The sequence below is a fragment of the Heterodontus francisci genome, chromosome 37 (genome assembly GCF_036365525.1).
Source record: "Heterodontus francisci isolate sHetFra1 chromosome 37, sHetFra1.hap1, whole genome shotgun sequence".
Taxonomy (NCBI): domain Eukaryota; kingdom Metazoa; phylum Chordata; class Chondrichthyes; order Heterodontiformes; family Heterodontidae; genus Heterodontus; species Heterodontus francisci.
In genome coordinates this window covers 11,533,806-11,546,578 of record NC_090407.1, presented here as the reverse complement: position 1 = coordinate 11,546,578, position 12,773 = coordinate 11,533,806, and the positions used below count along the sequence as shown (strand labels likewise).

The following is a 12,773-nucleotide window of genomic DNA, read 5'->3' as shown; positions in this document are numbered from 1 at the left end:
TAGCAGTTACCCAGCAACTGAGAGCTGTTGTGAAAGCTCAAACTGCAAAGGGTCTTAAAGGGTGTCAGCAGTCTAGCAATCTGTCCGCCATCAAGTCCCCATGATGGCTGAAGCATTGCCTCACAGGAGTGGCAGTGGCTCCAGGGAGCACAAACCTGCAACAGGGTATGATTTCACATAAATTTGGTTTGAAATGTTTAGTTTGTGTTGGTTTTTATTTTTGCACTGTAGCCAAGCAAACACTGTGATGGTCAATAACAGCGGGAAGGTAAGGTGTGGGACTGTTGGTGAATGGGGAATTGGCATTGCAATTAATGGTATCACACTTGGATGAGTTCTTCATGGACTGCCCGGGCAGAAAGGGGCTGTATAGTTTGCGTCCTCCCTTCCTCTTCCTCTTCAACCTCCTCCTCCTCCTTATGCTCCTGCCCTCAGCTGCTCACCACATAGCTGGTGGCATGGGCTGTCCCTTCAAGATAGCGAGGTTGTGCAGCATGCAGTAGACCATCATGAATCTTGACACCCGCACTGCGAGTACTGCAGGGCGCCTCCTAAGCAGTCCAGGGAGCGCGTGTTGTTCAGCACACCAATGGCTTGCTCGATCACATTTTGTGTGGCAGCATGGCTTTCATTGTATGTATGCCACACATGCGTGCATGGATTGCACACTGGAGCCATCAGCCATACCATTAGGGGATAGTCCTCGCTTCCCAACCCTTTGGTTTGGCATGGTGGCTCAAATGCAGCTGGCACAGCAGTCTGCTGCAGAATGAAGGCATCATGACAGCTGCCAGGATATCAGGCACTGACCTGCATGATTCGCTGCCTATGGTCACACACCAGCTGGACGTTGAGGGAGTTGAATCCCTTTCGGTTCCGGTATAGGGCAGAGTTGACCGGTGGCGCCCACAAAGCGATGTGCGTGCAGTCAATGGTACCCTGCACCATAGGGAAGCCTGCAATCCTAGCGAAGCCAAGTGCTCATTCCGCCTGCTTGTTTCTGGCAAGAGAGAATGAAATGTAATTAGCTGCCTTTGGATAGAGAGGCTCTGAGACATCCCTTACGCAACAGCGGATGGCAAACTACGAGATGTTGCAAATATCTCCAGTTCCAGCCAGGAAGATGCCCGATGCATAAAAGTTCATCACCACAGTCACCTTCACAGCCACAGGCAATATGATCCTTGCCCTACTCTGAGGCTGCAGTTGTGGCTGCAGAAAATGGCAGATTTCAGTGAGGATGTCTCTACTGAAGATGGACGTCTCACACACTATTCCTCACCAAGGTTCAGGTAAAAGAGTTGCTCCCTGTACACCCTGGGCAGATATGGTCTCCTGCTCAGAGCCCACTCCTCTTCCTCTTCCTCCCCCCTCTTCCAGCAGCTTTTATCCTACTCTGCCCGACTGCTATTCATTCTCCAGTGCATCCATGTCTGGGAGCAACTGATTTGAACAGAAGCTTTAAAATCAGCAAAAACTCCTTCAGCACCTGCCACACCACTCCCTGTCGACTTTTGAAACTTGAAACAACTATACTAAGCAGCAAACACTTGTGAAATCGAAGCTACAGCCAGAAGAAATCAACCAGCAACTAACCCCCTTTAACTAGTTGATGATTCCTTTAAATAGCGCTGGTTGGCTGTGGGGAGGTGTGGGGAGGTGTGGGGAGGAGGGGTACGGGGACAGTCCTTCCTGCCGCTGACTGTGCATTCAGCCGCGCGAGGTTAAGAGATGGCATTGGCTGGTGCATTGAGGTCCAAGATAACACTGTTGGTGTCAAATCAGCTTTGCACGTTGATTGACGTCATGAATTGCCTGCTCGGCATACCTCCTGCGGCAGTTCGCTGCACGTGTGCTAGCACCTACACCAATACTGCGTCCGGCGCAATTCGCCCCACAAGAGTGGCATGTGCTATGGATGCCATTTAGGAGCTCTAAGGGTACTCGTAGCAACACAAGCTCAGTTGCTCACCTGGTCACTTCACAAGGGAGGTTGAGGTATAGTTACAGTCTGACATGTTAACATGGGTAGTTTTCATCATAGATCTGAGCCTCGAGATTTGTAATGAAAAAGTTGACAGGGAATGCAGGCAGATGTAGGAGTTTTAATACATTATAGATGAAGACATCTGTGACATCTGTTACTTTGATTGTTCTTATTCACCTTTGCACCACTCTGTGAATGATGGAATTATACTGAGATGGTTTGATCACCGGGTTCTCTTCCACACTTTCCAGCTTTGCACGGAATACTGCTACATCTGCCCGAGACCTCAGGAGGAAGATCCCTCGGCCCTCTTGTAAATTGGAAGGTTTACAAATCCAAATCTGCCCATCTGCGTTAAAGGGTGAAAAGCAGAAAATAAATATGTAAATAAAAGAGGAAGCACTGTTTTCCTATGATCATTCTCAGTAAGCAGTCAAACAGACAGCTGCATGCTTGTGTTAACATTTTCTATAGAATTGCTATTAAAGGGGTGGGGGCGAGTAGGGGAAGGTATTTGAGCTTCATTTGAATGAGTCCAGGTTTGGTAATGACACGAGGAAGCTGCTATGCTGGAGATGATTGGAGATTGGGGCTGGAGGAAGTGGGGGAGAAGAGTCACTTTGCTTGCCCTGTGTCATGAAATTGTAAAGACATCGTGACCAAGCAATTTATTCCCCAAGGAGACCAAGGATGAGGCAATAGGGGAAGGTCTGTCAACAAAGGGACATGATCAGTCTGTGAATCATGCAATATGAAGCTTGATTCTCAGTGCCTCTACCCTATTGGTGAAAAAGGCAGGCAACGCCCGAATTCGAATTTAAAGATTCTTTTTCAAACTCTCCTTTTGGGCCGATGAGTAAATGCATTGCTTACTGGTATAAAGCCACAAATACCAAGCTCAGTACCCAATCTATGCTGAGTTCACTGCCAACACTAGAGATTCTAAAACTGGCCCTGGTGCTCTTGGTTTTGGCAGGGAGGGGACTGGGAGATGTGGTTTGGAATCAGTCACAAATGCTGTCTTTCAGATGAAACGCTAAACTGAGGCCTTCCCTCTCAGGTGGATGTAAAAGATCCCATGGCACTATTTTGAAGTAGAGCAAGGGAGTTCTCCCCAGTCTCCTGGCCAATATTTATCCCTCAAGCAACATCATAAAAGCAGATTATCTGGTCATTATCACATTGCTGCTTGTGAGAGATTGCTCTGCACAAATTTGCTGCTGCATTTCCTACATTCCAACAGTGTCCACTTCAAAAGTGTTTCATTGGCTGTAGAGCACTTTGGAGCATCCTCTGGTCATGCAAGGTGCTATATAAATCCAAGCCTTTTGCTTTTTTCTTTAAGTTGCTACTTCTGGTTGCTCTCCAATGACCCTTTGAGAAAATTTCATACATGTGATGTTAGACAAAGGCAGGAATGGAAAAGCAAAATACAGCGGATGCTGGAAATCTGAAATAAAAACAGAAGATACTGTAAATGATCAGGAGGTCAAGCAGAATCTGCAGAGAGAGAAACAGAGTTAATGTTCCAAGTCAGTGACCTTCTGTCAGAACTCATATCAGGACAGAAACGGGGTTGGTTTATGGTACCCTCCATATTCTAATAACTTGCGACGTTCACTGTTGAAGCTAATGTACAGATAAAAAAATACCCAAAAATACCCAGCAAAAGCTGGTGATTATAGATGTATCCATCCAACCATATAACAGCAAATGAAAAAGAGAGCAGCATCCTACAGTTACTTGAACAATATTTATGAGCATTCAGAATCATCAATGTTACTGAGGATGTGTTGGAGGGCAAAGAAATAATGGCATATGCAGGATATATTCATTTGGGAGCTAGGAAGGGCTTGTTTACTCACCATTTACATTAGTAATTAAGGCCATACGATGACACTGAGCGTTACGAGCCATCGAGTGAAGTTATCCACTTTGATAGGAAAAATAAAAATGCAGAATATGTTTTGAATGGTGAGAGACTGGGAAATATTTGCAGTCAGAGGGATCTGGGTGTCCTTGTACATGAATCATAGCAAGTTAACATGCAGGTACAGCAAGCAATTAGGAAGGCAAATTGTATGTTAACCTTTGTTACAATTATACTGGAGTATAGGAGTAAAGAAGTCTTAATGCAATTATACAGGGCATTGGTGAGACCAGACCTGGAGTACTGTGTGCAGTTTTGGTCTCTTTACCTTATGAAGAACATACTTGCCCTAGAAGGAGTGCAACAAGGGTTCACTAGACCAGTTCCTGGGATGATAGGAATTGTCCTATGATGAGAGGTCGAGTAGACAGGGCCTATATATCTTAGAGTTTAGAAGAATGAGAGGTGATCTAATTGAAACATATAAAATTCTTACGGAGTTTGACAGGGTGGATACCGGGAGGACGTTTCCCCCGGCTGGGACATCTAGAACACTGGTTCAGTCTCAGAATAAGGGGTTGGCCATTTAGGGCTGAGATGGGTAGAAATTTCTTCACTCAAAGGGTTGTGAATCTTTGGAATTGTCTACACCAGAAAGCTGTGGATGCTCAGTCATTGAGTATATTCAAGACAGAGATGGAAAGATTTTTGGATACTAAGGGAATTGAGGGATATGAGGATAATGCAAGAAGGTGGAGCTGAGGTAGGAGATCAGACATGATCTTGTTGGATGGTGGAGCAGGCTCAAAGGGAGAACAATAGATTATGGTGCTGAGTTCACATCTACTAATAACATTCAGAAAAAGGCAGTTAATGTGCCTTTGACCAATTAAAGGATGGAACACTGTGCGTCATACATAAAGGGATGCATTGGTCACAGTTAGAAGGGAAATCAGTAGCTTACAAATGAGGTGCCTTCATATCTTGTGAAATAGGGATAGAACAAGTAGTTTGACTACCTTAACTTGGGTGACCTACCACTATACCATGCACATAAGTTCTTGTCTACACTCCTGTTCCTATTTCATATGTTCTTATGATTTCATATGTTCTTATGAATGGGCCTGAACAGAGGTTTGATCGCTGTGAGAAATAAAGATTAAATGTTAAATGGAGGTGATTTTTCAAAAGGATGCTGATGATGGTGGAGTTATGCTTTGACTCTATTTAGAAAATGCTCAGTGATTAGATTCTGTGCATTGGTCTCTGCATTTCCAGTGAGTTCCTGGTTATGATTGGACAATTCATGGGAGGAGGAAGAATCAGAGAGTGAGTGAGTCTCAGCCATTCTTGCTCACCTCCTTAGTGCTTTTAGTTTCCTTCCGTATATTTTTCTGTGCTTTATTTTTCATTTAATCTGTCTTTCATTCTCACGACATCACCCACCGTTCTCAAGCTGTGGCGGGGCGGGGGGGGGGGGGGGGGGTGGGGGGCGGGGGGCAAGTCAGTGATGTGTTGACAGGCTTCCCCAAACAGTTTCAGGAGAAAGGTCCTACTTAAGGTCCATACATGTACCTTATTCCTTTAATTTTTGAAATTCTTTCTTTTTCTTTTGGGCCTCCTTATCTCGAGAGACAATGGATACGCGCCTGGAGGTGCAGTGGTTTGTGAAGCAGCGCCTGGAGTGGCTATAAAGGCCAATTCTGGAGTGACAGGCTCTTCCACAGGTGCTGCAGAGAAATTTGTTTGTTGGGGCTGTTGCACAGTTGGCTCTCCCCTTGCGCCTCTGTCTTTTTTCCTGCCAACTACTAAGTCTCTTCGACTCGCCACAATTTTTGAAATATACCTGCAATATTCAAGCCATAGACTCCCCAACAAAGGCCCTCCATCAGCCATTCTGTGCGTCAGATCACAGGACTGTTTAAATGGATTTCTTTATTGCTCCCGTCAAGGTGATTATATATTACGTAGAATCTACTACGCAGAGACAGACCATTCGGTCCAACTGGTTTGAGCTGGTGTTTTACTCCACCTATATCTCTATGAGCCATCATTGGCTGCGATTCTAACTAATCTTGAACTTGGAATGTTTGGGAATCCCAGCAGGGAGTCGGGGGTGGGGGTGGGGAGAGAGAAAATGGGTACATTGACTTATTTGTCCTGCTGTCTAGCAGTTTGTTTTTATCACTGCACACTGACTTCACCAAGAGACATCTGAATATGACTCCATAAAATGGACCAATGGCATCGCACCTCAGAGGGCAGTAGGCCATGAGCCTGTGGTCTCATTGGTGAATTTCTGATCGCTGGCTGTGCTGGAGAAAGGCAGCCAATAGAGGCAAGGCATTTCTTTGGCAATCTGTGCCACAACCACCGCTCCCTTGTACAGGAACAAACCCTGAAAAATGCTCAGTTGACTGAGAGACAGGGTACCATGTTAGATCAGACCTGGCATTGTTACGCTGCAGATGTGCCCATTTTGTGGGGCTGCCAATGACAATTCACAGCCCCTTCGAAACCTGCGACCTCTTCCACCTAGAAGAGCAAGGGCAGCAGAAGTGTGTGAACACCACCATCTGCAAGGTCCACACACCATCCTCACACGGAAATATATCGATGTTCCTTCATTGTCACTGGATCAAAATCCTGGAACTGCCTCCCTAACAGCACTGGGAGTGTACCTGCACCAGATAGACTGCAGCGGTTCAAGAAGGCAGCTTCCCACCACCTTCACAGAATCGTTACAGTGCAGAAGGAGGCCATTCGGCCCATCATGTCCGCACCTGCTCTCTGAAAGAGCAATTCCCTCAGCTCCAAACCCCTGCCTTCTCCCCGTAACCCTGCACATTCTTCCTTTTCATATAACTGTCTAATTCCCTTTTGAATACTTCAATTGAACCTGCTTCCGCCATCTTCTCAGGCAGCGTATTCTCAAGGGCAATTAGGGATGGGCAACAAAGATGCCCACATCCCATGAAATGAATTTTAAAAAACACCCAAGAAAACTGAGGAGCAGGGAGAACAATAGATTATGGTGCTGAGTTCACATCTACAAATAACATTCAGAAAAAGGCAGTTAATGTGCCTTTGGCCAGTTAACGGATGGAACACTGTGTGTTAAACATGAAGGGATGCATTGGTCACAGTTAGAAGGGAAAGCAGTAGATTACAAATGAGGTGCCTTTATATCTTGTGAAATAGAGTTAGAACAAGTAGAACAAGTAGTTTGACTACCTTGACCTGATGGCCTGGTGACCCACAACTACACATGCACATAAGTTCTTGTCTACAACTCTAACCATGGTGAGGAGAAGAAAACAACTTTGTTAAATTGAGAGGAAGAAAGACATTACCTCTGAAGGCATCAAAAAAAGCTTGGCGCTCACTTTTCACATCAATACGGTACGATTCAGGGAAAAATTCATCCAATTTTATGGGCTTACTAGTTAACACAAGAGAAAGAGAAAGTCACAGTGTGCAGCCATTCAACTATTAAAAGCACATTAAAACTTACGAGCAGTTACAATGAGTTGATTTGATGAAAAACCAGAGCTAATACCTGGTCACGTCACATTAGTTGCAGTTAGTTTTGATATCACAGATAAGAAATGCATTTTATTGTACCAGGATTTTTGAATACACATCCACAGAGGCAGAAAATTTGGCACAAAATGTAAAGTAGAGAGCAGCCAATTGGACTCTTGTTGGCTGCACCAACAAGATCTGCCAAGTCGGTGGCTTGGTGTTGGAGTGATGCCTTGCCAGCTCTTGGCAGATGCTGAAGTAAGATGATCCCAAAGACACTAATATGTATCACCACTTCACAGAGTCGCATTGTCCTCTGAGTCCATCTTATCAAATTGCCAGAGTCTGTTTACTCAGGTGAATAGGAACCTGCACTGGGGATTGTGTTTAACTCCAAGCTTGGAGCATCATTGCACATGTGCACAAGCTTGGCTGTGAAAGAGTAGAGGAATCTAACAGCAGAGCCAGAGAACATGACCTTTGTTTGAAGGGGATAAACTCAAAACTAATCTGCAGAAATGATGGGAGGGATTTTAACCCCCAAGGACGTGCGGGTTATGTGCACAGCTCTTCACCTCTCCATCTCTCTCAACAACACTGGACAACACTCCTTTTACCCCCTAACCCACTCTCACCAATTCCCTTCCCTGCATCACATCCTTCAGCATACAGTCATAAGGACATACTGCCATACCTCCCCTTCTCAATCTAAACGTGCTCATTTCCTGCTTTGTTCTCTACACTCCACACACTAACACCAATCTCTTCTCACATCCTAGCACCAGCTCATCCAGCACTCCTTCCTCAATTTACATGGCACACATTTAACTGTATTTTAATCACTTTCCCATCTTCATTCTATCTTGATTGTTCCCCATCTTTCAACGCATGGACTATATGCACAAGCCCCACACATTTCCACTTACTTACCTTTTCATCAGCCACTTCCTCACTCTCACTTCCCGTTTTCTGCAGGACAAGACAGCACAGAATGCCAGGGAGGGGATCAAGGTGTGAGAAAGGGAAGGGCACCTAACATTATAGCCCGTACTCAAGTTGAGCAAGAAGCTCTGGAGATTAGTAGCCCAAGCATGACCACAAACATCAGGGAAGGCGAGGCTGGTGACTCACCTTAGCATATTACTGTCTTGGCCAATATTTAGTCCTCAACCAATATCACTACAATAGATTATCTGGCTATTATCACTTTGCTGTTTGTGGGAGCTTGCTGTGCACTAATTGACTGCCTCATTTCCTACATTACAACAGTCACAACACTTCAAAGGTATTTCATTGGCTATAAAGCACTCTGGGACGTCCTGAGATTACGAAAGGTACTAAATAAATGCAAAGTTTTCTTTCTTTTTTAACTTGTAACTCCTCATTTACTTGAGCAAATATTAAACAAGCTTCACAACTTTGTACTTGCTAATTTCCTTGTGCCAGTTGGTAGAATCTGTTCATTGGACCTACCCCTTTCCGGCACACCCCACCACCTCTCCCATCCACCTCCCCCTTCACCCTTCCCCTTCCCCCCTCACTCCCCACTCTCACCTAGCCCACCTCCCCTCACCCTACTACCTACCCCTTGACAGGGTAGACACTGAGAGGTTGTTTCCCCTGGCTGGGGAATCTAGAACCTGTAGGCACAATCTCAGGATAAGGGGTCAATCATTTAGAACTGAGATGAGGAGAAATGTATTCACTCAGAGGGTTGTGAATCTTTGGAATTCTCTATCCCAGAGGATTGCAGATGCTCAATCATTGAGGATATTTAAAGCTGAGATAGACAGATTTTGGGTCTCTCAGGGAACCAAGGGAAATGGAGAGCAAGCGGGAGTATGGAGTTGAGGCAGAAGAACAGCCATGATCATATTAAATGGTGGAGCAGGCTCAAGGGGCTGTATGGTTATTCCAGCTCCTATTTCTTATGTTCCTAGGTGTTTGTTTAGCAACATCCATTGCAATCCATAACTAATTCACTCTGAAGTCCTTTATGATCTCTCATAAGGCACTATATAAATGCAAAGTTCTTAATTCCTATATATCCAGCAAGATACAAGCAGAAGCATGGTCTATTTTTCTGCCTGTAACAGTGCTAATCACTATATTGTGGCCATTATTATTTCATTTTATTCCAATTAATGCAGAATATAACAGCACTTTATACAACACTATTACTATCCCAAAGCTAGTTCCTTAAAAAAATAGACAATGTTGGAAAGACATAGCAAATCAGTAAGAACAGAAAAGCTAGCATTTCAAATGTACATCAGAAGTGAAAAAAATCAAAAAATAAATAAATATTTCAATGGAATCAAAACAGAGAGTGTGAGGGGGAGGAATCTGAGAGCAGTTCCAGTAGTAGTACTTGTAACCTGCTTAAAAAAACAGATGATAATTGAATGGCTGCAATAGACTTTGCATCAGACAATGGGAAGAAACATAAAATCAAAGTTATTTTAAAAATTTAAATAATATGTGAATAGCTAATGCAGTAGGAGGCAATTCAATGAAAAGACAAGATAAATTTAAAACCTATAAATTGTACTTGAAAATCAAGCAGGAGAAGCTGCCAAAAAATGGGTGAGTCCCATTTACCCTGAAAAGAGAACACAAAAACAGGAGTTGGCCAGTCAGCCCCCTTGAACCTGTTCTGAAGAAAAACTAGCCAATAGCAAGGACAGTCTCCTCCCCTTTCACTGATGCTCTGATGAAGGATCTCTACCTCAAGCTAGTTTGTTGTTGGACCTTATAGTGGAATAAAATAAACAGGACAGGTGAATAGGTCAAAGTCAAAACCAAAAGCAATGATACAACGTTGTCAGATTTGTTACCTGAAGCCAGCAATGACTGTTGGCGATGGCAGTGGATGAAGGCTTGATGCCTTCATATGACATTAATCCCTCTGCCCATTTAATGTGAGCATAGATCCTCTGTTAATGCCCCCAGTAAAATATCATGTGGAGGAATGTCATACACACACAAAGCATTGGTCTGCTAATTAACACCAGCTATCATTTATATCTTAGCTTCACTAAAATGTGATGGATAAATCTCAAATATCTAATTAGTTGTATAAATCCCTGAAGTCATTCCAAGAGGTGTATTACTCAAGCCTTGCGGACACTGTCCAGGGCACAGACTTATGGGCAAGAAGACTTACTGTGAATACACGCCTTTTGAATACTTAATTGCTATTCGCTCATATTCCTTCAGGGAACTGCAGAGGCCAGCCTTAGTGGTCAGGATCCTGTTGTTTGGGATCTGGTTTAATAGTTGCCTACCTGTCAGAATGACAGAAACCAAAGGCAGAGATGTTAGATGGAAGTCAACCAACAAGACACCGTGGCCCAGAATTTGCTGAAATTGTTTCAACAGATTTTAAAAATGCTATATTTTTAAATGTTTTTCTTACTTTCCCTTTCTATCCCAAATCAATCGTTCTTTCCTTGTACCTGATTTGACATTGTATACACCCACTCTAATTCAGCCTCTTTCTAGTCTTTCCACTGTTTATTTCTTAATCCATAAATCTCGTTAGATAAGGAGATATGCTGTTGGTCCCATTCTTCACCAAGATCCCAGGTGCCCTGTCACCCTTGCTTTGCCATTATCAGCTCGTACTTCCAGCAACTTTGTGGACAAAATATTTTGGAACTGATGGGTGGAGAAACATGTTTAACTAACAGGACTGTAAGCTGCCTTGATCCAGCTAATTCTGGACCATTATTTAGTTTGAGGGGATGATAAAGGCTTCCAATCGTTGAACTTTTTAGATTCCTGGATAACTTTGGCTTATATTATTAATTAGCACTTCAATATTAAAAAAATGGCTCACATTAACACTTCGATAAACCAATGTACTGTCCATGGAATACGGATTTAGAATTTTTTTTCCTACTGATCACCCATGCTCTCTATCTCAAGTTCAGCTGTGATGCCCTCTTGGGTTTAAACATCCCATGGATACTCATCACCTAAATACCAACATTAGGAATTGGCCATTTGGACAAAATGCTGGGATAGGGCATGGTGCATTAACTGAGTCATGTCTTAACTGCCTTCAGGATAAGAGAAAAGAGAACTTGTGGGTGGAAGGGGTGGCTGAGACAGCACGTTACCAAGAAGAAATAAGAGAGTAATAAACAAAGCTCATTACATCAGCCTATCACTTATCGGCGAATGTTAAGAACATAAGCAGGGTCCAGAAGGAAGAAAAGGCAGGTAGCCCACCAATCCTGTTTCTCAATAAACCAGGTACAATTTTCTCTGTGCTGAACACTAAACCTCTGAGGAAGGTCTAAACAGGATGAGATTGATGATTATAAGGGATTAAGGCCAATAGAGAGCACCAATAATGTGAGAGACAACAATTATATTTATATAGCATCTTTAACATAGGAAACTGTCCCAAGGTGCTTTACAGAGAGGGGAAGGTGTGGCGGGGAATAAAAAGGAACAGCTACTGAACCATGGTGGGAGGCTGAGGGGAGGAAATCAAAAGGCTGCTTGAAAAGATGGGCTGCCTCGAGGTAAATCCCACATCGGGACCCATTGTTGGATGGCCATAGCTGAGGTGGCAAGGGATAAGAGAGGGTGCCTTCATATTGAGGCACCCTTGAAGGGGAGATGAGAAATTATTTTGTTGTGCCAGGACCAGGCAGGCAGGCCCCAGAATATCAGTGCTGGGAATATCCCCTGGCAACGTAGTTATGTCGAGCTTCCCTCCTGACACCTTTCGCCGCCATTTTCCCATCCCTCCCACCTCCCAGCCTGTCCCAGTGGGCTGGTAAAATCCCAACCATGGTGTGAGATTCTGACCATTTAGCTCCTATTTTGAGCAGGATGGGATTCGAGGTTCCTCAGTCTGATACAAAGTAATGCTCTTTGGTGCCAAGGTGAGCAGTTGCTTCTGACATCTTTTCCTTAGGCTTTGAGTCAGAGGGTGTATGGCAAACACGGCAAAAAGCTTGAATTACTCCTGGGTGGAGACACTCAGGAATTTGATATCTGTGCTCTGTTTCTCTCTGCTATGTTTTTGTAAATGTGGCTGGGCAGCCCTGCTCGGATTCGACAGGCATGGCGAATCATACCCACAACCCTGCTCCGTCAAGGGTGAAGAAATCCTAAATCCCGTCAATGGGGAAAAGCACCGAGGACAGACTCACCAGGCTCACCCAATTCAAACAGGCTTCATTAGAAATAAAGCTTTTACAACAGCAGAACGAGTCACAGACCGTGGGTTGTTAGGGCACTTTACCTCTAGTGTAACTCTGCCTTTAACTGTCTTTGATAACTTTGCCAGATTTATCCAAATATCACCACCATCTCTGATGCATTTATATCAACTTCCATCAATGTTTCAATCAAATTAGTGCCTAAGGTTAC

At 44.0% G+C, this 12,773-nt stretch overlaps 1 protein-coding gene across 1 annotated transcript in view; it reads right to left on the bottom strand.

Moving 5' to 3' along the window:
* LOC137352008 (protein polyglycylase TTLL10-like) overlaps positions 1-12,773 on the bottom strand; it is a 37,922-nt gene that overhangs the window by 16,036 nt on the left and 9,113 nt on the right. The window contains exons 4-8 of the mRNA XM_068016986.1: positions 10,549-10,669; positions 9,934-9,984; positions 8,313-8,351; positions 7,211-7,299; positions 2,165-2,336 (exon numbers count right to left, since the gene is read on the bottom strand). Coding sequence (XP_067873087.1) covers positions 2,165-2,336; positions 7,211-7,299; positions 8,313-8,351; positions 9,934-9,984; positions 10,549-10,669 — 472 coding nt within the window. The remainder of the gene's footprint in view (positions 1-2,164; positions 2,337-7,210; positions 7,300-8,312; positions 8,352-9,933; positions 9,985-10,548; positions 10,670-12,773) is intronic.